The 27,276-nt window shown below is 40.8% G+C and overlaps 1 protein-coding gene across 6 annotated transcripts in view; it reads right to left on the reverse strand.

The window, feature by feature from the left end:
- Window positions 1-27,276, reverse strand: part of LOC126475247 (inositol polyphosphate-5-phosphatase A) — a 327,646-nt gene that overhangs the window by 88,801 nt on the left and 211,569 nt on the right. For all 6 annotated transcript variants that reach the window (XM_050102946.1, XM_050102949.1, XM_050102945.1 and 3 more), the window contains one exon: window positions 5,267-5,443. In XM_050102946.1, coding sequence (XP_049958903.1) covers window positions 5,267-5,443 — 177 coding nt within the window. The remainder of the gene's footprint in view (window positions 1-5,266; window positions 5,444-27,276) is intronic.

A 27,276-nucleotide genomic window follows, 5' to 3' on the forward strand; every position in this document is an offset into this window, starting at 1 on the left:
TGACAAATATCCCCAACAGTCTTGCCACTCGGGTTTTCGTAGTACATTGAAATGCTGCTACATTTGAAGATGAACAATACGGAATTTGTATATACTTCATTGGATAATGTATGAAAATGCAGTGGTCGAAACTCGGGGCGGAGAAAAAAAGCTGGTCTTCCACCTTTTTTTTTTTTAATTTATTTACTGACGCAGAGGTTTAGGTGCCAGTATTTATCTTTGTGCCTATAAAGAATGCCTATGTAGCGCTACATATATTCGATGGCAGAAGTAAGTTATGGCGGCACCCAACAACATTTTTCAGAACTTCCGCTTGCTTTGCACTCGATTCTAAGCCGCAGGTGGTTTTTTGGATTACAAAAACCGGAAAAAAAGTGCAGCTTCGATTCGAGTAAATACGGTATTTTACAAGTTAACTCTACTTCCCCAGTGTAGTGAGGTCTCTTAGATGCAAGATATTAGCATACCTGCATCTTTCAATTTATAGGGTGAAGTCACTGATCCTGTGCCCAAAATCTAGTAGAGTAAACAATATATAATATCATATGGCTGAAGAGCACATATGTAATAGCTAAGGAAGTTTTTCTGGGGAGATAAAATTTCTGAGGGTGGATTTGTTCCTGGGGTATGCTAAAACAATTTTTTGATTTCTGGGAGGGGTTGATTTTTCCCTGAGGGGATCATTTCTCCCCCAAACCCACCCCCTGTTACACTTGTGGTGAGGGGTGTAAAAGCAAATACAATACAAATTTATGTTCTTCCTCAGAGTGGGATGCTTCTACAACAGGAAGTATCCAGGGGTGTGGGTGCATCTACAACAGAAAGTATGCCAGACACTTTGTGTCATATTGCACGACATAACAAATGGCATGTTTGATGGAATATGTCATGTTATACGACATGACATCTTGTATCCTGTTACTTTACTTGACATATTGCATTATGTTACAAGTAAAACAAGCATGAATATGTCAAAATGTTTCGATTTAAATGTCTTTGAAGCTGCCAGGTAAGTTGAAAAGCTAGCTCCCTTCTTTTAAATTTGTAAATCTAATTGGAACATACTGACTTTTTTTTGTGCTATGATGGGAGCTTTTTCATTCTCGTTATAGTTAATAACTGAGGTGATCTTATTATGTACATCATAATTTACAAATACCAATTCCCCTGGCATAAAACTTGTTTACTTGAAATAAATAATTGAAGTTGTTATACAGCCATGTGACCGGAAAAAAAATCATGAGCTAATCAGCCGTAAATCTGAAGAACGTAACATAGCTTATCGGATAGTCATAATTTCATTTTTTACGGCAATCACTTTAACTTTTCCAAAAACAGATTAACTAATAAAATATCCGTTATTAAAATTATACTGCACCCTAAAATGCTTTTGTCATTGAAGCTCTTCAGTTTGTTTGTTCCAAAATTTGAGGCTGTACTTCCTTTGTCGTAATTTTACTGACACAGATAATGCATTTGTTTTTCCAGTTAACCCATTAATTATGAAATAACCCAGATTTTCAAAATTACAAACATGGAAATTTTACGTGAAAGTAAGCAATCCACCACTGCAAAGGTATGCGATGTATCATTCAAACAGTACACTGAGCTTTAATACTTTCCTCATCACACATCATACACTTAAACCGAATTATTATTGGAATCAAGAGATCGAAAACAATACTTAATACTCACTTTGCAGTATTATAAACAAAACATTAATTATAGATACAGCAGTCTTTGTATACCTAATGCTGACCACAAATCGGCAGCTGGTGGTTAGAATTCAACAAGTGAACATGTCTGTGTAATAATCCGCTCTTTTATATGCATGGCTAGCAGTCACCAAAGCAACACTTTTTAAGTCACAATACGTTGTAAAAGGTTCATGGCCAGTACCCACTTGAGTAAAATCATCATCATCTGTTATTATGTACACCTAGATTGTGAGTAATTGTACACCTATGTGCAAGAATTGGCATTAGCTCATGAACTGCTGCATCTGAATATTTGTGCAGATTCTCGTAAACTGTTCAATCCACTATCCCATAGATCTGCTTTGTACAAGGTGGTCATGCATGTCCATTCACACCCTACATTGATGGTAAGAAGCACTCCACATCTCCTTTGTTGCTTGTGATGTCAATAAACATTTAATCACTGTTATGTGAAAGTATAAATTTGTCTCAAAGTTACCACTGAATTACTGTACTACTGTCAGACATCATCAATGAATAGGATTACTTGCTTGGATGACTCAATGATTTGCAACCAACTGGTAATTATATGAGAGGCTGTACACAGAACTGGTATCACACAACTGGGTTCTAATCATAATAAATATGCCACTGAGTGAACATAAAACCCAAGGTATTGCGTCAGTTTTTTCTCGGCATAGTTAAGCAGTCCAAACAGTTTTCAGTTTGATACTATGAGTTTAAGGTGCCACTGCAGAAGAATATTTCTACAATTAAGTAAGTAGCCTGATACACTCACTCACTGATGATTAGACCACACAGAGCTACCAAACTGTGGGAATATTCAGTGCTACATTTCACCTGCTGTTCCAAATAGTTCCAAACATTTTTATGGGATTAAGTGATTCAGAAGGTCAGTTGAGGTATGATTGGGTGCCTCAGAGTTCATCAAACCAGGAATAAATGGCAACACTTAAGTCATTGAGAAAGTTCCAACAAACATTTCGGTCCATGTTGAGGGTGTTAATCCAAGCCAACGAATAACCAAAAAACCAAAATTCTTGTAAACTGTTCAATCCACAATCCCATAGATGTAACTGCTTTGTGCAAGGTGGTCATGCATGTCCATTCACACCCTACATTGATGTCAAGAAGCACTCCACATCTCCTTGTCTACATATTGACACTGCCTAGCCAGTACTGACAACACAAAGATAAATCATGATAAGTCATCGTGGACATGGTTAAGGCCGGCCCTACAAAGGACCTTGCTTTCTTTCCTGTAGATATTCTCCTACAGTCTTAACTTTATCTTTCTTCTTCATTCCACTTTCCCTGTAAAACAAAATTTTTCTTTACATCTCCAGGTAAGATTTCTCAGTAACTATTCACAATTATTTACTCACTAATTAAATTTGAAATAGGAGTGTATAAAACAGACACTGTTGTTTACTTTATTTCAGTTCTACTAGCAGCAATTCTAACAACACTCTTCGATAATCATGTTGAAAGATTCAAACTGTGTGACACTAGACTCAAATCCGGAATCTTGTCATTCATTTGCAATGTTCCTAATCTGACAAACAAACTCTAAGGTGTGGTAATGACATTTCTTCGTAATATCCTTTCTTCCAGGTGTGCTAGTAAGAAAGATATGATGGAGGTATTCTGTAAAGTTTGGAAAGTGGTAGAGAGATATGGACAGAACTGAAGCTATGAGGGTAAGTTGGGGGTCATATCTGACTAAATTAGTTGGTAAGGCCAGTGCATGCAAAAGGCGAGGTTCGGGTTCAATTTCTCTTATTTTCAGTTCCTTTTGCAAATAGAAAAACAGTCTGTACACAGATCTCCAAAGCTTGAATGTTTAATTTGCTGTAATAAGTTTACTCCAAGTGACTTCTTGTTTTCCAAGAGTATCAGCTAGAAAATTATGGAAAAGATACATAATTACTAACAGTTAATCTTAACCCTACTTTCATTCCTTCATAACCTCAACACCTTCTCGCCCATCCGTTGTCATCCTGGACGTTGACCACATCCTCTCTGGTGGCTCTCTCCACACCTCTGGCCATATTAAACCCACCAACCACCACCTGCATTTTGACAGCTGTCACCCCTTCTATACAAGAAATCCCTTCCACACAGGCTGGGCACCTGGGGATGTGCACCTGCAGTGACAAGAACTCCTTTGCCTAGTCTGAGTGTCTCATCAAGGCCTTCATAGACAGGCGCTATTCCTCTGCCCTAGTCCACAAATGGACTTCCTGTGCCATGTCTCCTCACACCTCCAATCCTTCCACCATCCCAAGAACCAGCTACAAAGGAGTACCCCCAACCGCCCAATACCACCCCACACTGGAACAACTGAACCACATCCCTATTCATCAGGGAATCATTTCCCTGTGGAAGATAAGCTCAATCCATCCACCCAGCACTTCCTATTCCAGTCCTGGCACAGACTTATCCCACTCGGCCATCAGTGAAAGCAGCCATGTCGTGTATCAGCTCTGTTGCAATCATTGCACAGTTTTTTATATTGGCACAACTACCAACCAGCTGCCCACTAGGATGAATGACCACTGCCAAACTGTGGCCAAGATCAAATTGGACCACCCTGTGGCACAACATGCAGTTGAATGTAACACGCTTTATTTCAATGGCTGCTCCACTATCCGAGCCATGTGGATCCTTGTGCTCCATCTCTAATGACCTCATTGTTGATGGAGCATTAAACACTAATCTTCTCCTCCTCCCAATAGTTTTCCCATACCATCTGTCATATCATCACCTCCCTATTCTCGTCTCCCACCATGTTTTGTTTGTGTGCTGCCTCTGCCTTCGCGCCCACCTGTCTTTTCCCTTCCCCAGCCTTCTCCTTTTTCATTCCTTGTTTCCCAAACTCCCCACCTACATGCCCTACAGTCTCCTGATGCAGTATCTGTTGACAGTTCTAGTCCATGCATGCTCTGCCAGATAGCACTCTTCTCTCTACCCCTTCATACCCTGGCTATCCCTTCCCCTTCCCTGCCCCCTCCAGTCTGCTGCTTCTGTCTCACTTGACAGTTGCATTCCAATCCAAACAGCCAAAGATGGCAGTCATAGGTGAGATGTGCTTGCTTGTGTGAATGAATGTATGTGTATTTCCTCTTCTGATGAAGGCTCTGGTCAAAAGGTAATGTGTAAGTATCTTAACTGTGCCTGTCTGCAATTCAATGTGTCATCTTTACTGTGAGTAATAAACGATCTTTCCCTTATACTGTTGATATGCCAACCTGGAATCCCATTGTTTAACTTTTGATCTGACACTGAAATGACCAGAAGTCACATAAAGACATGACAAAATAATCAGTCTTGTGGACACGACAGCTCAACTACAGCTCTAGAAGTTTTAGTGGCCTCACTCACTAAGGTAACTTGTTTTCACTCAAACAAACAATTAACTCTTGGGAAAATCAGAAGCTTTCTACCTTTTGGCAACAGGTCATTTCAGTTTGTAAATTATTACACAATTTCTATGCATGCAAACTACAAATGTTTCATGTCTACTTTGAATTAGCTAATTTACTTACTAGAGACTTTGCTGTGTAGCTGAGTACCACCCGATCACACCATGATGGACACCTCGTCTGCATATAGCGCTTTGCTCCTTTTTCATTTTCTTCAAATGGATAACTTGGTGGGAACTTTATGACAAATTCAAAAAGCTGGCCACTGAAAGGCTCTAATTCTTTATCAAACTCTCTCAGCTGAAAGAAGACAAAAATGTTTATAAATAATTAAGCACCACACATTAAACATTCTCAGCTGTTCATTACACACATGTATCTGTTACTATGCTATCGGTCAGACAAAAATAAACAGACAGGACTTCAACGATTTCAAGTATTTGGGTGCGAAAGGACAAGTAAATTGGGACTGGTTCTTGTAATTTGGTTTAAATAATAAATTCTGAAAATCTTTACTGGTCAATAATGGGTTGTACATAAATGTCAATGAAAGCAAACAAAAGTTTATGCTATAGAAAATGCACTGTCTGAATGAATAGGACACTAGTTTAAGATGATAATGAGAAAAATTTGCTGCAACTGATTAAATGTATTTAATCTTTGTGTTACTCTATCTGTTGTTCTTATAATTGAGCTGACAAGCATACTGTCACATTTCTGTTTCCAAACCTAAGCAGGTTTTTCAATAAAGGTCAATGCTTAGTACTGAAAGCATGTTTATTACTGATATTAAGGACATCCAAAACAGAACTGACTTCCTGGACAGTGTGTGCTGCTGTTTATACAATAACTGGATTTTCAAAATACTTATAAAAACATTACAAACATCAGGTGTTTCAAAAACATTCCAGAAATGATAGGTACTAGAAAAAGTAATTGGTGGTGGTCGAGTATAAACTGTCAGCCTGCAGCACACCAGAGGTGATGCTCACCCCAACACCACATTGCATGCACCACAGTTTGTGGCATTGCTCTCTCTGGGAGAAACAGTGGTCTGTTGTTTCAGAAGATCTCATTAGAGCTGATTACAGTAACCTGGATCTAAACCTCGTTAATGGTCTTCAGTATGGCAGCATTGACGGATTCTAGCTTTCTCGTCACATCCTCTTCATTATTATAAGCACCAAAGGTATCCCAATCCTCTGAAGCTTCACAATTGTTGAGTGGGTCTTCAGTTTCCTTGAACCTCTGAACTCAATCTGTGCCTCTGGACTGTAGTAGGCATTCATATGGAGGACACTAATGATGTCTCTGCACTTTCGTCCTTTCGATGACCGGTCATAATCCACAACTTCATATGTGAAGTCTACTAAGTGACAGAAGATATGATACAGACCGAAATAGCACTTTAGCAAACCCCTCTGTTCAGCAGCAATGTCATTTAATGCACCAATGACCGAGATTTCATCTATGCTGCAGTGTTCTGTCTAATAATTTCTTGAAAGGGAATCAGTGTCCTTGTATGTGTCCTTTGTATACCATTCTGATGTCTGTAGTGTAACAGGACATTTTATCAAATACACTTGTCCACTATCAATATTCGTACCAGCTAAAGATGATTGTGATAGTAGCTATTTGTTCCACAGTATATAAAGAGGAGCACATACTGATACTGTGTGCGCCCTAGTCTGTGTTCGTACAGAGGGTGCATGCGCAGTAACAACAAGGGCAGTGGTGAGGAGTCATACGATGCACAACGTTCACTTGCTGTATGAGGCTACGTGTATGCTTTGGCACTCCGAGTTGGCAGTGTCATGGACAGCTTGGAGTAAGACGGCCGTGGACAATATCAGCAGGCACCCAGAAACAAATGTATCACTTGCATGTTAAAGAGAACTTCCGTGTACAACCTAAGGGTCAGATGTTTTAATGTTTGATGTTTGGTTTAACTACTTTGAGCTCTAATTATTGGGCTCTGTCATTGTGAGACTTGAAGACTCTAAAGAAAGAGAAATGCAAATGAGAGTTTGAAGTTAATTTATTAGCTTAAAGTAGTCGCATGGTCTCACATTTCAGTACTATCCATCAAGGATCAAAGGTCGCAAGAAAAGCAAGTCTGAACACAGCAGTGGGACAGAGTAGCGAGACCACCAGAACAATTTCCATCAGCAAGATTTATAACAGGTAACTGGCAGATCCAAAATGGTGAAAATGTACTATGCACAGACAGCAGCTAAGTACACCACTTAGTAAAAAAACATACTTCTTCACCCTATGTTGTACTTTTAAAGCCCCTGTGCCCATCTTGTCAGTCTACCTTCGGGATAGTCAGGTAGCACAGAGGATGGTGAACTGTCACAATGGTGTGTGGTTTGCCAAATAAATGTGACTAGAACTTGTTGATGGCTAAAACAGGTTCAAGGTACTCTTTCTTGGATGTACAGTAGTTCATGTTGGACTTGGAGATTAGTATGGAAGCATAAGCATCAGTGACTGCTCTTATTTTCTCTGGTTTGGGACAGATTTCACTGCCATTAACTAGGTGCCCAAGATTTTTATTTCATGGTTGGTGAAGAGGCAATGTCTAGGATTCAGGTGGAGACCTGCAGTCTGAACACACTTCAACACAGATTTCAGGGAACTTGGATGTTCTTCAAATGCCTTCGAAAAAATGATTATGTCACCCAGATAGCAAACACACATTGTCCTTTTAAAGTGTCAAAGCAGGTTGTCCATCATATGTTCAAAGATGGCTGGAGCATTACATAGTAACAATGATATAGCTCTGAATTCAAAGAGGCCATCATGCAGAGTTTTCCTCCTCAGCATCGTCAACCTCAATTTGGCAGTAGCGCGCTTGCATGAACACAGCTGAGAGCTGTAGTTGACATGGCAATACCATATGCCATCCTTCTTCACAAGGACCACAGGACAAGACCACAGAATCTCTGAAGGTTCCATGATGTCACTTTACAGTATCATCTTCATTTCTTTCTGGATTATCAGTCATGCAGATGGAGACATTGAGTGCTGGCTTCTTGGCAGATGATCCTCAGTGTTGATATGGTGTTTTACCATGGTCTGTCTTTTCTCCATTTCGGATTTGAAGGCATTCAACAATTGAGGTAAAATAGCCATATCTCACCGATATTTCTCGGTCAGGCTAGGTCCTATTAGCAGTTAAATAGTAGTTTCCTCACTGCGTTTTCTGTAATGTGATGCTAATTTGTTCCTGTGAACACAGCTTTAGGGATGAGTTATGGCTGCTTGTGACAATTAGTTATACAATGTCCTCCTTGACCATCTACATTGCTTATCAGCACTGCTGGCTGGGATGTAGAATTCTTTCGTGAGCCCATGTGGCTTTTTTGCAATCACTAAAAGCTTCACAGTTTATTTGAGCATTTTAAATTGCAACTGGAAATCGTCTTGTTAATGATGGAGGGATAACGACGTTTCAATGGCAAACAACCACCCACGGCAATGTTGTTATTTGCTTCATTAATCTGGAGCTATGATCTTCCACAGTCTATGACTACTTGTTACGCTAGCACAAAGTCCCACGCTAGAATAACATTCTGACTACAGTCTGACAAAACGACAAATTTGAGGGGCTGTGTTCTGTTATTGACAACTAAGTCTTGTGGCACATGTTCCTATTGGCTGGATGCATTTCTCATTTGCGACTTTCAGGACAGTTGTTTTCATACCATGGAACACAATAATCTTTAGCTGACCACTATAAGCATCCAACATTAGAGAAAAGGAAGCTCCTGAGTTGACTAGCGCCCACGCAGGTTGGGCATTGATGATGGTATCAATGAGCTTTCCTGAGATCTTGGCGACTCCTGACCATGGAGAATTTGCATCTGTGGCAGTCTCCACTCCACAGATGGTCACCTAGCTTGGTTTTCCTGAAATCAATGGCTAGGCAAATGGATTGTACCTCATTGTGGGAAAGGGGATTGGCTGTGGAGTGTCAGGGAGCAACCTTGTCCTGGTAATTATGGTGGAATTTGTCCCACAGTTCTACCATAATCATCTGAAGCTGACTGATATGAATAGAACTGTGGTGAGGTTGAAGTCACCTCCTTTCTCTGCAGTAGTTTACAAAGTGTCCAGGGCATCTACAATGGAAACACTGACATCTTTCCTCTGTCCTCCAAATGCCTGTACTTCTGTGGGACATTCTGCTTGGCGTAAGGGCTGGCTGTATCTGTACTGGTTGAGTCTTGGGTTGTCATCTGATGGCTGCAGCATAAGTCTGCGATGGGCTAGCTCATTCTTCCTGGTACATTCAGAGATTGGTGGAGATTGGTTCTAAAGATTGATAATCTCTTCTTCAATATGTACTATTATCTCCTGATGAATCAGATCAACATTCAAGGTTGATATCTCTTGTGTACTTGTCTGACATTGCTGGCTGCCTCACACTGCCATATCTCTTCTCTTACTATCTGGTCTAGGAGAGAGGTGAGCACATAGTGGCAGTCCACAATTAACGTAGGGACCACAGTCGGCAGTCAGTCATACCTCTTTTATCTGAACCTGTTCTGTTACATTTCCTCAATTCACTGGCACCATTTGATGAATTCCTCAATCACTATGACATTCTTTACCAGAATAGCTTGGTACATGTCTTCTGTGACTCCTTTCAACAATTGTGAGATTTTATTGACTCCTCTCATGTTAGGATTAACGATGTGGCACAGGGTCAAAATACTCTGTACATACAGGGTGTCAATTATTGACCTATATGGAAAAAACAATAAAAAATCTTAATTAGCTACAAACTATGTGGTGCACACATTTTATTCACTTATTCAACACGTAAACGTCACTACAGATATTCGTATTTAGGTTATGACATGTTTGATATGCCTGCCATCATTGGCGATGATGTGATTCAGATGAATAGCGAAATTCTGCAGGATGTGCGGAAGTGGCAGAACATCGATGCTGTTGATGACCTCCTGAATGGCTGTTTGTAGCTCAGCAATGGTTTTCAGTTATTGCTGTACACTATGTCTTTAATATAGCCATACCAAAAATGAGTATTGTGTTCAGATCTGAAGAATATGGTGGCCAATCGAAGCCTATGCCAGTGGCCTCTGGTACCCCAGAGCCTGAGTGTGGTCCCCAAAGTGCTTTTCCAGGACATGAAACACTCTCCTGCTTCGATGGGGTCGAGCTCCATCTTGCGTGAATCACATCTTGTCGAAATCAGGGTCACTTTGGATAATGGGGGTGAAATCATCTTCCAAAACCTTCACGTACCATTTGGTAGTCAAAGTGCCATCAAGGAATGTCATACCGATTATTTCATGACTGGAAATTGCACATCACACAGTCACCAGTTGAGGGTGAAGAGATTTCTTGATCGCGAAATTCGGTTTCTCCATCTCCGAAACGCACCAATTTTGCTTACTGACAAACCCATCCAAATAAAATTGGGCTTTGTCGCTAAACCAACATACTAATTCCCATCATGCTGTGCAGCCAACCATGCAGTTTGAAAGTCCTAATGCAAACTGTTCAAAACTTATGACGAATTTATTTCATACAGTTCAATAATTGTTACCCTGTATGTGTCATTTCCCCTTGACGTTGGGCCCTGTTCTTCCATTGTTGTTCCATAAGTGGACTTACTACTAATTGTAGCCAAACATTTTCTTCGATTTGGCCTGGAATTTATCCCATGTATTGAGCTTCTCTTCATTGTTCTCGAACCATTGCTGGGCTGAGCTGTCCGAGTAAAGGTATACATTTGCTAAACACAACATGTCATCCCACCTGTTATATCTGGCCACTTGCTCAAATCATTTCAGCCATTTTGTTAGATTCTGACCAGCATCTTCATTAAACATAGAGTGATGCCTGATGTGCAGCTGACTTTCTGCTGTTTTGGAATCCTTTTACCTGGAATATACAGATTTTAGGAACAATGTACTGTTTGTATTCCATTTCGTGTCTGTATAGGTGACAGTTTTTATATTGCCTAATTGGGGCCATGAAGATGTAGATGTTTTGAAGTACCTGGCATCTCCACCAAACAATGTCACGTTTAATCCATAATCAATTCCAAATCTGATGGCAGGATCGTCAATGAAGTTTAACACACAGACTGAAAGCAAATGTGAAGCTAACACAGAACTGACCTTCTGGAAGGAGAGTGCAGCTATTTATACAAACATCGAATATTTCAGAATATACAAACATAAGGTATTTCAAGAATCTTCTACAAACGATAGAGACTAAATAACAAATAACTGCTGGTGGTTGGTTTGAACTGGTGACACGCTGCACAACAACCAGCAATGTTAAACCCTGCTCCAAACTACATGCACCACAGCTCGCAGCAGTATCAGCGTAAGGCACACAATCAAGGCAAGAACACACCCTGTTACCAAAGAGAACAAAGTGAAATGTCTGCAACACTTCAGTGATGAACAGCCATCGACAGCATGGATACATCATATTGTTTGTGCTGCACATGCTCAAGGAAAAATACCATCATGTATTTGATTCACTTCTGAATGTACATTTTTAATAACAGATACTATGTATCTAAAACAGAATCCTATTAAAACTTCAAATTTTACTTAATTTCTAATTCCAACATACCCAATGTGGGAGATTAAGAAAATTTGAATTAAGATCAACAGCTACTGAAGTTGAGAAATAATTAACATTGAAATGAATCTGAAATCTTGGCATAAGCTCAGTTGACATTTAAAGAAGAAACTATTCAGTTATGTCCCAGATGCATTTCAAATTAGGAGAGCTTTCAAAGAAATTAGAGCAATCTTAGTTTAATATATGACACCACAAGTTGTATCCAAATTTTGTTTAAAATCACATAATCCCAGATATCCTTCATATTTTCTCTGACTTTTTCAAATGTGATTTTGAAATGTCCTATTCTAAACAGTTCCAGTCTGAAATCTACGACACTGACTTGCATTGCACACTCAGTTTATTCAGAGGCAGAGCTTCATCCAGGATATAATATAGGCATTCACACAAGATTCTTATTATGTCACCAAACTTATGAATATCAATGTCAATCTTCTATCATAACATCATAAATATTTTAACTACTATTTTTGAAAAAATCTCAACTTGGCATATCTAACAATTAATATCCATTTCTTGTACAGTTACATTTAAGTATGTTTATCTCCTAATAATCTGTCTCCCATGTGTTACAAAGCTCAAACTTCTGTCAATACAGCTTGTATAAGGGCTAAAGTTCCCTTTTTCAAATACAAATATTTTATCATTGGCAACTATACTTACCTAATTCAACAACAGAAAGAGGAAAACAGTTCTTACCAACACTCATGTCAACACAGTATTACACTGGAACTTTTTCAGACTTATGCATCTAATGTTCCAATATGAGTGCCTCAAAATCTCACCCACTGTCTTCATGGGAATTGATGAAGGAATTGGAACAGCTGTTCATCCTTTCCTAGGATCTATTGAGTCTATGTTATGGCACTAGAATAGCAACCCCCCTCCCCCAAGTAACTGGAGACTATATTCTGTTGAAAACTTAACATTGTTTCAACATATGTGCTGTGCTGTTACTATTTGTGGTGCTATTCACATCCTGAATACACCACTCCACTCCATAAAGTGAATAGAGCATCTGATTAATGGAACAGGTATTGTAGTTAACTTTGGCATTCATGGACTGACATTTCACATTTTGTAGCAGATAGGGTAAAGTTTGCACATAACAGTAATGCACCCAAACGTGCAATATTTGAAACATTTCACTGGATATGGCATGAGTGGACAGACATTATATGTATATTCAGCTTTCAAGTACACAGGTAAAATCAACAAACACTACGATGTATATTGAGAAATAGTTTAAAACAGGAAGATGGTAAATATGACAGGTGGTATCTAAAAAATTTGGTGCAACAGTTGTAATGTGAAATACTTCAGTCAGACTGCTAGATCTTTAAAGCTGAGGTACAAGGAACACTGGCATGCTTTTCAGCTTAATAATTTCCACAAGTTGGCCATAGCCAGGCATATACATGGAGCTGTCCACCCTTTGTTGGAAACTGAAGAAAGCCTCTCAGTTTTGTACATAAGAAGATAAGAGTAGGAACTGGATGTACAGAAACAGTTTCAGATTATGACACATAGTGGGAAAAATGAAAAATACAGTAAATGAACAGATTACAGGAGAGACAAAAATTCTGTCTTAATATCAGTCTTGCTAGCTATTTTAATAATAGTAATACTGTCGATGTTCTGTGCACGGCGAGATTCAAACTCCTGAGCATATCTCTAGGGATGTGCATTATCTTTCATCATTCGTATCTCTTTGATGTCTTGTGCTCAGTCACACTATTTAAGTGTCTGTGTCTTGGTGTGTCACCTTTGAGGCATGTCGACCCTGCCTGCGAATAACTGATGCTGTGATTTGCCTACACTAATGGACTACATATGCTGGTTCATTTAAATTTATTCTACCAACTGACAAATTATGCTGAGCCACTTTTCAGGAAGAAGCAACCTAGAATTTTTAACATTTTCATCTTTATCAAATTTTTAAAATATTCTTGCAGAATCACCCTTGCACAGTCTGGTCACTTATGGATGGTATAACTGCAGTGACGAGAATACTATTGCCCAGTACATTTGAGGTTTCACTAATGCCTTCATAGATGAGCACAAATCCCACCCAAACTCAGACCACAGATTTCCTGTGCCCTATCATCACACCCCCCAGCCCTCCAACCACCCCAAGTTTCAGCTATAAAAGGAGCAGCCCCACCCTATTATCACGCAATAACATCCCAGACTGGAACAATGGAATGAACACTTCGCCAGGGCTTTAACTATTTATCATTGTGCCTGCTTGAGGAACATCCTTCCCCACAACTTCTCTCACCCCTACTGAAGTAATATTCTGCTGTCCATGCAATTAATGTAATATTCTCGTCCACCCACAAGCCACACCCACACTCAACCCCTTGCCCCATGGGGGCAATGTAACAGTGGAAGATCCAGGTGCCAGACCTGTCCAATACACCAACACAACACATCCTTCTCCTGTCCAGTCACAAGCTTATCCTATCCCATCACAGGCAGGGCCACCTGTGAAAGTAGTCATGGCATATACCAGATCTGCTGCAATTTCTGCATAGCATTTTATGTGGGAAAGACCACCAACCAACTACCCACCCGAATGAACAGCCACAGCCACACTGCGGTCAAGAACAGAGTTGACCACAGCACAACATGCTCTCTCTCTCTCTCTCTCTCTCTCTCTCTCTCTCTCTCTCTCTCGTGTGTGTGTGTGTGTGTGTGTGTGTGTGTGTGTGTGTGTGTGTGTGTGTGTGTGTGTGTTGCTCAAAAAAGAATTTGTCCAAAAGTTGACAAAGTTTTCCATCTTGTTTATGTGCCTGTTGATGATTCATCACCATTTTTATTTGGTATATCATTACATTTCCCATAGTAATACCCATCATATACCAGCATGTTACGAAACCCTAAGAAACAATGGAGTATTCCATCAATTTCTTTGCTCTCAAAAGATTTGTTAGTAGTTTTAATGTAGCAGCGTTTATCAAGTGTGGCATTATACAGACCCTCTATACTTTCCAGGGTACCTGTTAATAATCCTAATCCATTTTGGATATAAATGGGAGACAATACCACCTTCTCTTTCAACAACATTTCAAAATGTTTTTAATAGTTTCAACAATGAAACACTGTTTCAAAATCTAGCAGAGAATCCCAAGAGTTTCTGGTTGTATGCAAAGTACAACAGTTGCAAGACACAGTCAATATCTTCACAATACAAATAAAGCGGAGTTAGTAAACATGGTTTTCTGAAATTTCTTCACCCAAGATGATGAAGTAAATATTCCAGAATTAGAATGAAGAATGGCTGCCACCAAGAGTAACTCACAAGTAGATAGCCTCAGAATAGCGAAGCAACTTAAATCACTTAATAAAGGCTAATTTGCAGTCCAGACTGTATACCAGTTACATTCCTTTCGAAGTACGCTGATGTAACTGCTCCATAAGCAACATATCTACCTCTTGATTGACTTGAAAGTTTCACAGGTCATATCAATACACAAGAAATGAAATAAAAGTAATCTGCTCAATAAAGAGCCATATCACTGATGTCAATTTGCAATAGGATTTTGGAACATATGCTGTGTTTGAACACTATAAATTATTTTGGGGGAAAACAAAATTATTGACACACAGTCAGCAAAGATTCATATAATATCGCTCTTGTGAAATACAACTGGTTCTTTATTCATACTAAGTAATGATTGCTATCAACAGGGATCTCAAACTGATTCCATGTTTCTAGATTTTCAGAAGGCTTTTGACACCGTTTTTACAGACAGCTTCTGATTGGCCTGTGGAGAATGACTGGATTTGTGATTTCCTGTTAAAAAAGGTCACAGTCCATAGTAACTAATGGAAAGTCATCAAGTAGAACAGAAGTTATATCTGACATTCCTCAAGGAAGTTTATGGGTCCTCTGCTGTCCCTACTTTATGTAAATGATCTAAGAGAGAATCTGAGCAGCTCTCTTAGATTGTCTGCAGATGATGCTGTCATTTATAGTCTAGTAAAGTCATCAAAAGATCAAAACGAATTGTAAAATGATTGAAACAAAATATCTGTATGGTGTGACAAGTGGCAATTGACTCAATACAATGAAAAGTGTGAGGTCATCCACTTCAGTACTGAAAAGAACTCAAATTTTTGGTTACATGATAAATCAAACAAATTTAATGGCTGTCAATTCAACTAAATACCTAGTGGCTACAATTATGAACACTTTAAATTGGAATGATAACATAGAAAGTATTGTGGGTAGATGAACCAAAGACAGCATTTTATTGGCAGGCCAGTTAAAAGATGCAATAAATCTACTAAAGAGATTGCCTACATTACACTTGTCCATCCTATTCTGAAGTATACTGTGCAGTACAGGATCCTTATGAGATAGGACTGACAAACAACATGGAAAAAGTTCAAAGAAGGGCAGCTTGTTTTGTATTACTGCGAAAAAGAGATTAGTGTGTCATGGATACAATATGGGATTCGCGATCATTAAAACAAAGGCTCTTCTCAATGTGCTGAAATAGTTTCACCAAATATTTTAATCACCAACTTTCTCATTCAAAGGAGAAAATATTTTGTTGACTCCCACCTACAATGGGAGAAATGACTTTCGTAATAAATTAAGACAACTGTTTTTGCTATATGCTATTTAAGAATGGAACAGCAGAGAAATAATCTGAAAGTGATTAAATCAACCCTCTGTCAAGCACTTAAGTGTGAATAGCAGAGTTGTTGTTGTTGTCTTCAGTCCTGAGACTGGTTTGATGCAGCTCTCCATGCTACTCTATCCTGTGCAAGCTTCTTCATCTCCCAGTACTTATTGCAACCTACATCCTTCTGAATCTGCTTAGTGTATTCATATCTTGGTCTCCCTCTACGATTTTTACCCTCCACGCTGCCCTCCAAAGCTAAATTTGTGATCTCTTGATGCCTCAAAACATGTCCTACCAACCGATCCCTTCTTCTAGTCAAGTTGTGCCACAAACTTCTCTTCTCCCCAATCCTATTCAATACCTCCTCATTAGTTACATGATCTACCCATCTAATCTTCAGCATTCCTCTGTAGCACCACATTTCGAAAGCTTCTATTCTCTTCTTGTCCAAACTAGTTGTCGTCCGTGTTTCACTTCCATACATGGCTACACTCCATACAAATACTTTCATAAATGACTTCCTGACACTTAAATCTATACTCGATTTTAACAAATTTCTCTTCTTCAGAAACACTTTCCTTGCCATTGCCGGTCTACATTTTATATCCTCTCTACTTCGACCATTATCAGTTATTTTACTCCCTAAATAGCAAAACTCCTTTACTACTTTAAGTGTCTCATTTCCTAATCTAATTCCCTCAGCATCACCCGATTTAATCTGATTACATTCCATTACCCTCGTTTTGCTTTTGTTGATGTTCATCTTATATCCTCCTTTCAAGACACTGTCCATTCCATTCAACTGCTCTTCCAAGTCCTTTCTGTCTCTGACAGAATTACAATGTCATCGGCGAACCTCAAAGTTTTTATTTGTTCTCCATGAATTTTAATACCTACTCCAAATTTTTCTTTTGTTTCCTTTACTGCTAGCTCAATATACAGATTGAATAACATCGGGGAGAGGCTATAATCCTGTCTCACTCCCTTCCCATCCACTGCTTCCCTTTCATGCCCCTCGACTCTCATAACTGCCATCTGGTTTCTGTACAAATTGTAAATAGCCTTTCGTTCCCTGTATTTTACCCCTGCCACCTTCAGAATTAGAAAGAGAGTATTCCAGTCAACATTGACAAAAGCTTTCTCTAAGTCTACAAATGCTAGAAATGTAGGTTTGCCTTTTCTTAATCTTTCTTCTAAGATAAGTCGTAAGGTTAGTATTTCCTCACGTGTTCCAAAATTTCTATGGATTCCAAACTGATCTTCCCCGAGGTTGGCTTCTACCAGTTTTTCCATTCGTATGTAAAGAATGCGCGTTAGTATTTTGCAGCCGTGACGTATTAAACTGATAGTTCGGTAATTTTCACATCTGTCAACACCTGCTTTCTTTGGGATTGGAATTATTATATTATTCTTGAAGTCTGAGGGTATTTCACCTGTCTCATACATCTTGCTCACCACATGGTAGAGTTTTGTCATGACTGGCTCTCCCAAGGCCATCAGTAGTTCTAATGGAATGTTGTCTACTTCTGGGGCCTTGTTTCCACTCAGGTCTTTCAGTGCTCTGTCAAACTCTTCACGCAGTATCTTATCTCCCATTTCGTCTTCATCTACATCCTCTTTCATTTCCATAATATTGTCCTCAAGTACATGGCCCTAACCCTCTATATACTCCTTCCACCTTTCTGACTTCCCTTCTTTGCTTAGAACTGGGTTTCCATCTGAGCTCTTGATATTCATACAAGTGGTTCTCTTTTCTCCAAAGGCCTCTTTAATTTTCCTGTAGGCAGTATCTATGTTACCCCTAGTGAGATAAGCCTCTATATCCTTACATTTGTCCTCTAGCCATCCCTGCTTAGCCATTTTGCACTTCCTGTCGATCTCATTTTTGAGACGTTTGTATTCCTTTTTGCCTGCTTCATTTACTGCATTTTTATATTTTCTCCTTTCATCAACTAAATTCAATATTTCTTCTGTTATCCAGGGATTTCTATTAGCCCTCGTCTTTTTACCTACACGATCCTCTGCTGCCTTCACTACTTCATCCCTCAGAGCTACCAATTCTTCTACTACTGTATTTCTTTCCCCCATTCCTGTCAATTGTTCCCTTATGCTCTCCCTGAAACTCTCTACAACCTCTGGTTTAGTCAGTTTATCCAGGTCCCATCTCCTTAAATTAGCACCTTTTTGTAGTTTCTTCAGTTTTAATCTACTTCTCATAACCAATAGATTGTGGTCAGAGTCCACATCTGCCCCTGGAAATGTCTTATAATTTAAAACCTGTTTCCTAAATCTCTGTCTTACTAATATATAATCTATCTGATACCTTTTAGTATCTCCAGGATTCTTCCGTGTATACAACCTTCTTTTATGATTCTTGAACCAAGTGTTAGCTATGATTAAGTTATGCTCTGTGCAAAATTCTACCAGACGGCTTCCTCTTTCATTTCTTCCCCCCAATCCATATTCACCTACTATGTTTCCTGCTCTCCCTTTTCCTACTTTCGAATTCCAGTCACTCATGACTTAAATTTTCGTCTCTCTTCACTACCTGAATAATTTCTTTTATCTCATCATACATTTAATCAATTTCTTCATCATCTGCAGAGCTAGTTGGCATATAGACTTGTACTACTGTAGTAGGCATGGGCTTCGTGTCTATCTTGGCCACAATAATGCATTCACTATGCTGTTTGCAGTAGCTTACCCGTACTCCTATTTTTTTTTTATTCATTATTAAACCTACTCCTGCATTACCCCTATTTGATTTGGTGTTTATAACCCTGTAGTCACCTGACCAGAAGTCTTGTTCCTCCTGCCACCGAACTTCACTAATTCCCACTACATCTAGCTTCAACTTACCCATTTCCCTTTTTAAATTTTCTAACCTACCTGCCCAATTAAGGGATCTGACATTCCACGCTCCGATCCGTAGAACGTCAGTTTTCTTTCTCCTGATAACGACGTCCTCTTGAGTAGTCCCCGCCTGGAGATCCGAATGGGGGACTATTTTACCTCCGGAATATTTTACCCAAGAGGACGCCATCATCATTTAATCATACAGTAAAGCTGCACGCCCTCGGGAAAAATTACAGCCATAGTTTCCCCTTGCTTTCAGCTGTTCGCAGTACCAGCACAGCAAGGCTGTTTTGGTTAATGTTACACGGCCAGATCAGTCAATCATCCAGACTGTTGTCCCTGCAACTACTGAAAAGGCTGCTGCCCCTCTTCAGGAACCACACGTTTGTTTGGCCTCTCAACAGATACCCCTCCATTGTGGTTGCACCTACGGTATGGCCGTCTGTATCGTTGAGGCACCAAAGCCTCCCCACCAATGGCAAGGTACATGGTTCATAGGGGGGAGGGGGGGGGGGGGGGAATAGCAGAGTAGGAATGTAGAAATCATGATACAAACAAAATTACTCTTTAAGAGTTCTTGAGTTTAAACTCGTTGTGTATTTGTACTATACTAAGACAGCAGTAATCATAAAGCGACATATCCAGATAAAATACAACATTTAGTATTGAAGACCATGGAATATCAAGCTTCTACGAACCGAAAGAGATAATACATATCACTGAACATAAATACATCAAATGCTGTGTGCTGTCACTGCAGTCATCACTGCAATGCCCAATCACTACAATCTTTCTGTAAGTGTGAGCAGTGGGCACCCTCCCAGCCAGGAATGTCGATTGAAAGGTTCTACAGATTGGTTGGTTGGTTGGTTTAAAAGAGGGGGAAGGGACCAAACTACAAGTTAATCGGTCCCTTGTTCCAAAGGAAATAATGCCACAAGGGCGAGAATACGGCAATGAGAATTACAACACAAAACAGAATGGAAGGAAAAACCACAGCAACAACTGAAGGGCAACAAACACTTAAATGGACAAAAGAGGACAAGAAAACCACAAAGACACAAGAAACAGGTAGAAGAGGTTAAAACAAGAAAGCAGGTTACCATGGCTAGCTGACCATGAGGATAAAAGGAAAAGCCAGCCACTCTGCAACACATTAAAACCTCCAGCCTGAAAGTACTAGGGTGTAGGACACACAGGGACAAAGGACATGTGCTAAAACTTAGAGCAAATGATAAAACTCTCCCCCACGAATAAAACGTAGAACTAAGGCTGCCGTTGAGGCATTGTTGCCCAACACTGAAGGTAGGATGCTGGGAAAGCTAAAAGTCCGCTGCAGAGCGGCTAAAAGTGGGCAGTCCAGCAAGAGATGGACGACCTTTATTCGTGAGCCACAGCGAAACTGAGGTGGGTCCTCGTGATGGAGGAGGTAACCATGCACCAGCCAAGTATGGCCAATGCGGAGCTGACAGGGAACCACAAAGTCCCTGTGAGAGGCACACACGGAAGTCTTCCACACATTCGTAGCTTCCTTAATGGCATGCAGCTTGTTGTGCGTACTGAGGTTATGCCATTCTATCTCCCAAAGCCGCAAAACCTTTCAGCATAATACTGAATGCAGGTCAGTTTCAGAGAAGCTGATCTTCGTAATTGGTTCCCGCGTAGCCTGTTTGCCAGCCTGTCGGAAATTTCATTGCCTGGGATTCCGAGGTGACCTGGGGTCCAGACAAACACCACTGAACGACTGGACAGTTCCAGGGCATAGATGGATTCCTGGATGGTCGTTACCAAACGATGACGAGGGTAGCACCAGTCAATAGCTTGTAGGCTGCTCAAGGAGTCAGTACACAGGAGAAATGACTCGCCTGCGCATGAGCAGATGTGCTCACGAGCACGAGATATGGCCGCCAGTTCTGCCGTGAGAACACTGCACCCATCTGGTAAGAAGTGCCGTGCTGTATGTCCTCCGTGAACACAGGCGAAGCCAACATGACCATCAGCCATCGAGCCATTGGTGTAAACCAGTTCCTGGCCCCAGTACGTGTCGAGAATCGAGAGGAAGTGACAGTGGAGAGTCACAGGGTTAACTGAGTCCTTAGAGCCATGTGAAAGGTCCAGGCGAAGCCAAAGCCTAGGTGTACACCATGGAAGTGTTCGTGAATGAACCTTAAGTATAGGTGGCAACGGAAAGGACTCCAGTTCGGAGAGAAGGGTTCGCACAAGAACTGCAATTGTAAGCCCTGACCTATGCCACCGATCAGGGAGATTAACTGCTGTGGGCCGGAAAAGTCGACGGTAATGCGGATGCGCAGGAGAACTACAAATATGTGTAACATAACTGGAGAGCAATTGTGCACGCCTAACCTGCAATGGAGTGACTCCGGCCTCCACCAGGACGCTGATAGCCGGACTTGTCCTAAAAGCTCCTGTCGCTAGGTGAATGCCACAGTGGTACACTGGGTTGAGTAAATGCAATGCTGAGAGTGCTGCTGAACCATAAGCCACACTCCCATAGTCAAGGCGGGATTGAACAAGGGCTCTGTAGAGCTGCAGCAGCGTAGAACGATTTGCACCCCAGTTGGTGTTGCTCAAGCAGCGGAGAGCATTGAGGTGCTGCCAACACTTCCACTTAAGCTGACGGAGGTGAGGACGCCAAGTCAATTGGGTATTGAAAAACCAGTCCTAAGAATCGACATGTCTCCACTACGGTGAGTGGATCATCAGTAAGGTAAAATTCTGGTTTCGGGTTAACAGTATGATGCCAACAGAAGTGCATAACACACAACTTTGTGGCCGAAAACTGGAAACCATGGGCTAGAGCCCATGACTGCGCCTTGTGGATGGTGCTGTGTACGTGCCGCTCTGCAACATCAGCACTGGTGGAGCAGTACGCAATGCAGAAGTTGTCAGTATACAGAGAAGGTGAGACGGAAGGCCTTACAGCTGCTGCTAGACCATTAATGGCCACTAAAAATAGAGATACACTCAATATGGAGCACTGCAGACCCCATTCTTCTGGATATGGGGGGAACTATTGGAGGCACCAACTTGGACGCAGAAAGTACAAAGCAACAGGAAATTGTGGTTAAAAATCGGGAGCGGGCCTGGGAGACCCCATTCGTATAATGTGGCAAGGAAATAACGTCGTCAGGTCGTGTCATACGCGTTTCGTAAATCAAAAAAGACAGCAACCAGGTGTTCGGATGACTGACTCGAAGGACACAAGATTATCAGTGGTACAGTGACCCTGGTTGAAGCCGACCTGACATGGAGCCAGTAGGACCCAACACAACCACTGACACACGATACGTTCCAGCAGCTTACAAAGAACGTTGGTGAGGCTGATGGGCTAATCATCTGACTGTGGATCTGATCTGGCCCAGAAGCTGTGTTGGGGCAATGTGTAAGGGCACTGATCAGCTCCCACTCTTTAAATGGGGCGTTATAGGGTTCACTGTGGTGTGTCACGAACAAGAGGACTTCCCTTTCCATCCACCATTTGGGGGTGCGAAAGGCTGGGGGGTAGTTCTCCGATGCAGAGGCTCGAGCATAGAGCTCACCAAAGTGTTCAGCAATTGCGTTTGCTTAGGTAGATAACATGCCATTGATGTTAATGACAGGAACACCTGTTGGTGTTTGGTACCCAAAAAGACATCTGATCTTCGTCCAGACTTGGGAAAGTGACGTATGGCACCTAACGGTCCAGACATATCTGTCCCAACACTCCTGCTTCCATCTTTTGATAAGCTCGCGAACACAAGGGCAGAGCCGCTTAAAGACTTAAGTGCTCCAGGGAAGGGTGCCACTTATGCTGAAGGAGAGCTCGCCGACACTCCTTAATTGCCTCAGCGACTTCCGGTGACCACCAAGGGACCGCCTTTCGCCGGGGGCTCCCTAAAGAGCAAGGGATTGCGTATTTCCATCACAGTAACAATTGTTGTAGTCACCTGCTCAACTATCACATCAATGTTACCATGTGGAGGAGAGAGTCGATGGTGACTGCAGAGGTGAAAGTTTCCCATTCTGCCTTGTTTAAAGCCCATATGGACAGGTGTCTGTGGGCCTGATGCCGGGGCAGTGACAGGAAGATGGGGAAGTTGTCACTACTACACAGATGGTCATGTGCAATCCAGCAGATAGATGGAAGAAGTCCTGGACTGCAAATTGATAAATCTATGTCCGAGTAACTACCACAAGCCACAATGAAATGTGTGGCGGCCCCCGTATTTAAGAGACAGATGTCAAACCGAGACAGTAAAGTTTCAACATCTCTGCCTCGGTCAGTAAGCTCAGTGCAACCCCACAAGGGGTTACGGGCGTTAAAATCTCCCAAAAGTAGGAAAGGTTTACGGAGTATCAATCAGTGCAGCTAATACATTCAGGGTGTGAGGGTACTGATGTGTAGCATCTGTAAGTGGTTGTTCTTTGGAGGGTGACAATGCCCAGTGGTGGAGAGGTGCAAGCAGAAGCAGTTGTTGAGAGGCTGTGGAAGGTGTAGGCTGCGTGAGCCAAAGGCGGTTGCATAGCGAAGGATTTCTCTCTCTGTTTAATAGTAGGGGCACACAGTTTGAATAACAGTGTGTTTATGTTTGTACAGCGTGATAAAGGAAATAAATCAAATTTTACTAGTTCTTAATGCGTCTCCATCAGTTAGTACCACACCATTGCATTTAACAATGGACGAAGTCTCGATACACACAGTCAACTAAAACAAGAGGAATGTAACATAATAATCATTAATTAACCCATATAATCTCCAAGGAGACGGGAGCTTATATTTGGCGACGAGTGTATCAGACGTCGATTCCTTCACAATCTTCGGATCGTCGGAGAAGACAGCACAACAAACGGTGAGTGAAGCGCTTCGTTTCTAATTGTTTTCCACGTTGCACAAGAGAAATTAGGAAAGGACCTCTGAACTATTTTAGAGACTGTGATACTTATAATATGATCTTTTAAATTAAGTGTTGGAATTGATTATTAACGGACAGTGATTTTTGTGAACATTGTTAACATGGTGGACACAAAGCAAAACAACAGTGAAGTTATTAATGAGGGGGGACAAGTTAATGCTTTAGTCAATGTAGAATGCGAGTTTGGATTTGAGAATACCACACTTAACGTAATGGAAGATAGTGGTGTAGTTAGTTTCGATTCAACGACACCTAGTTCAACACTAGTGAGTAGTCAACAAACGGGAACGAGTGTTAGCACTAACGATTTGATAGTGCAGATCGTGAGAGAAATCAAACAGGAAAGTAGGAATGCCAATGAAGAAATAAAGAATTTATCAAATGCAATCGTTAACTTGTGAACTGAGATCACTAATTCACTTAATCAGACACATTAAGGAGCTCCAAAAGGAATGTGATACCAAACATGAAGAACTTGATAATAAAATGCAAGATCTTAACACAAAAGTTAATGAACAAGGTAAACAAGCGAATATTAGTTAACAAAGTTCAAGAAACAGTTAAGGCTCAAAACAATGAAATTTTTAAAATTAAGAGTACATGTAAAGGCAACAAAGAAACACTTGTTAAGTTAGTTCAAGGCGTACAGATGCAATGTACTGAACTGAGTACTGAAGTAGGCGAAATTTGCCAAAAGGTAATGTCATCCGAAAATGGTTTGAACAATGTCAATAAAGACCTTATGCGTCAGGAAATCAATGCAGCATTACGTGAAGTTGATAACAGTATGGTTAACGTTCCTAAGTTATTGCAGACAATGGATTGAGCATACGCAACTTTCAAGATTACGATCCGAAACAAGGTATCCATGCAGCTGCCTTTATTAAGCAATTTAAACACACATTTCCAAGACATTATACGGAACGTGCGAAAATTTATATGTGCATTAGCCACATGAAAGGTGAAGCACATATCTGGGGCATCATCAGTGTTTCAGAAAATTATTCACAGTACAAAGAATTTGAATCTGCCTCCTTGAGTAAATTTTGGTCGCGAGAAAAACAACGGGATGTAAAATCAAAGATTCTTACACCGTCGAACTACGCAAGACATTATGGAACAATGCGTGAATATATGCAGAAATTTTGGAACGACAATGCCTATCTTGATGACCCGGTCAAGGAAGAGGAATTGATGTTAATTTTGATATAGAAGCTACCTTTCGCGGTACGTGAAAAGTTAGCACTCACTCCAAAATTCAACATGGAGCAGACCTGCCTAATGATCGATAGAATTGATGTACTTAACCATGAACGCGAACAGCACGAGAGAAATAATGATGATCGTCATTCGCGTGTTAATGGCCCACCGCAACAAGAATTTATGACTAATGGAAGACCAAGCAGATTTGATAGAAGAGGGGACGGAAAACAAACAAGAAATGAGTATGACGCACCGAACAGATTTAATTACAATCAGTACTCAGATCGATCACAGTATGAAGAAAACAGAAGACAACAACGATCGCTGGAACAAAAAAGGAGCCCAGAGCATAATCCACATGACCGTGAACTGGTAAACTAAGTCAAGTTTCGTAGACGACCCGCTCCGAAATTCAAGTTAACAAGAAATGTGTCAGATGCAGCGATTAACGCAATCAAGTGTGAACGAGTAGATGATATTAAAGACGATTTGTATCGAGAGGATGAAAATAATGATCAAGAAATCTTAATGCCTTTTGTAGAGGTGGAGGTATGCGGAATTATTGTGGATGCACAACTGGACTCAGCGAGCGAAGTGAGTGCAATTTCAGAAAATCTGTTTTCACAATTAAATAATCTGGTGGCATTTCCAACATTCCCCGTGAACGGCGTACATATTGTCAGTGCTGTAGGTAATAGAAGCAAACCCATTAAACATCAAGCTCTATTGACGTTTAGAATCAATGAAGACGAGTATGAACAGAGCGTATTAATTGTTGGATCTCTTTATGTCGGATTAGTTCTTGGAATATAATGGTTGACTGAAATGAGGTGCAGTACTGAATTTGAAAAGGGTTGTCTGCGGATGAGAATAAATAATATCGAGAAGAAGATAATGTTTAAAGGATTTATTAATGAAGAAAATAAGGGCGCTGTGTGTGTGTGGAGATGAGGCTAATGCGTTTCCGAGGAGAAGAGGAACTGGCGACTTATGATGATTCTGAGGAAGATCCTGCTCTGCGAGAGAAGAATAATGATGAAGACGCTCTGACTGGTATTCAAATCAAGATCCAGATGTCGGTGAACTTGACATAAGCACAAAGAGAGGAATTAATGGTAGTGCTGAGATGCGAAGTTTACCTGTTTTCAAAATTACCTGGATTAATAAAAGGATGTGTTTGCAAAATTAAAGTCAAGGAACATGACCCATTTTGCAGAAAATCGCATGCAATACCTTTAGCGAAGAGAGAAGAAGTGAACAAGGAAATCAAAAGGATGTTGGCTAATCAGATAATTGAAAAAGGACCATTCGAGATTAGAAAGCTGGTTCACCCGAATTCAGTGGAGGTAGAAGTGATTAAATCTGGCAAATATCATAGCCTACAACATGTTGAGAACATTAAGTTACATAAGTGTCAATTAGTGAACTGTGTTTAGTTATAAATATGCTACGTTACTGATGGACAAACCTTTGGAAAATAGTCGGTAGCTATTGTGAGATGTTGAAGACTGTAGTCGGTAGCTATTGTGAGATGTTGAAGACTGTAGTCGGTAGCTATTGTGAGATGTTGAAGACTGTAGTTGGTAGCTGCAGTGAGTGCATCTTATTCTCTGTGGTTGATATTGTGTGACTCTCTCTTATGTCCTGTGACAGGTGCAGCAGTGGACAACAGAGTGACGCTTGTAGCGTGTGTTTTGGTTTTCAGGAAGCAGGCAACAGTGCACAGCTAAGCGCGCAGCGCGTTTGTCTTTTGCTACTTCACACTGCCGTAATGTTATTTTATTGTTTTCATGCCTGCCTGCCAATGACCTTTGACACCTGGTGCGCTACGGTTTGGGGGAGGAGGAGGTGGCTGACTTCACGAACAGCTGACTGGCATCCGGCACTT

This window comes from Schistocerca serialis, chromosome 4 (assembly GCF_023864345.2).
Source record: "Schistocerca serialis cubense isolate TAMUIC-IGC-003099 chromosome 4, iqSchSeri2.2, whole genome shotgun sequence".
NCBI classification, from domain to species: Eukaryota; Metazoa; Arthropoda; class Insecta; order Orthoptera; family Acrididae; genus Schistocerca; species Schistocerca serialis.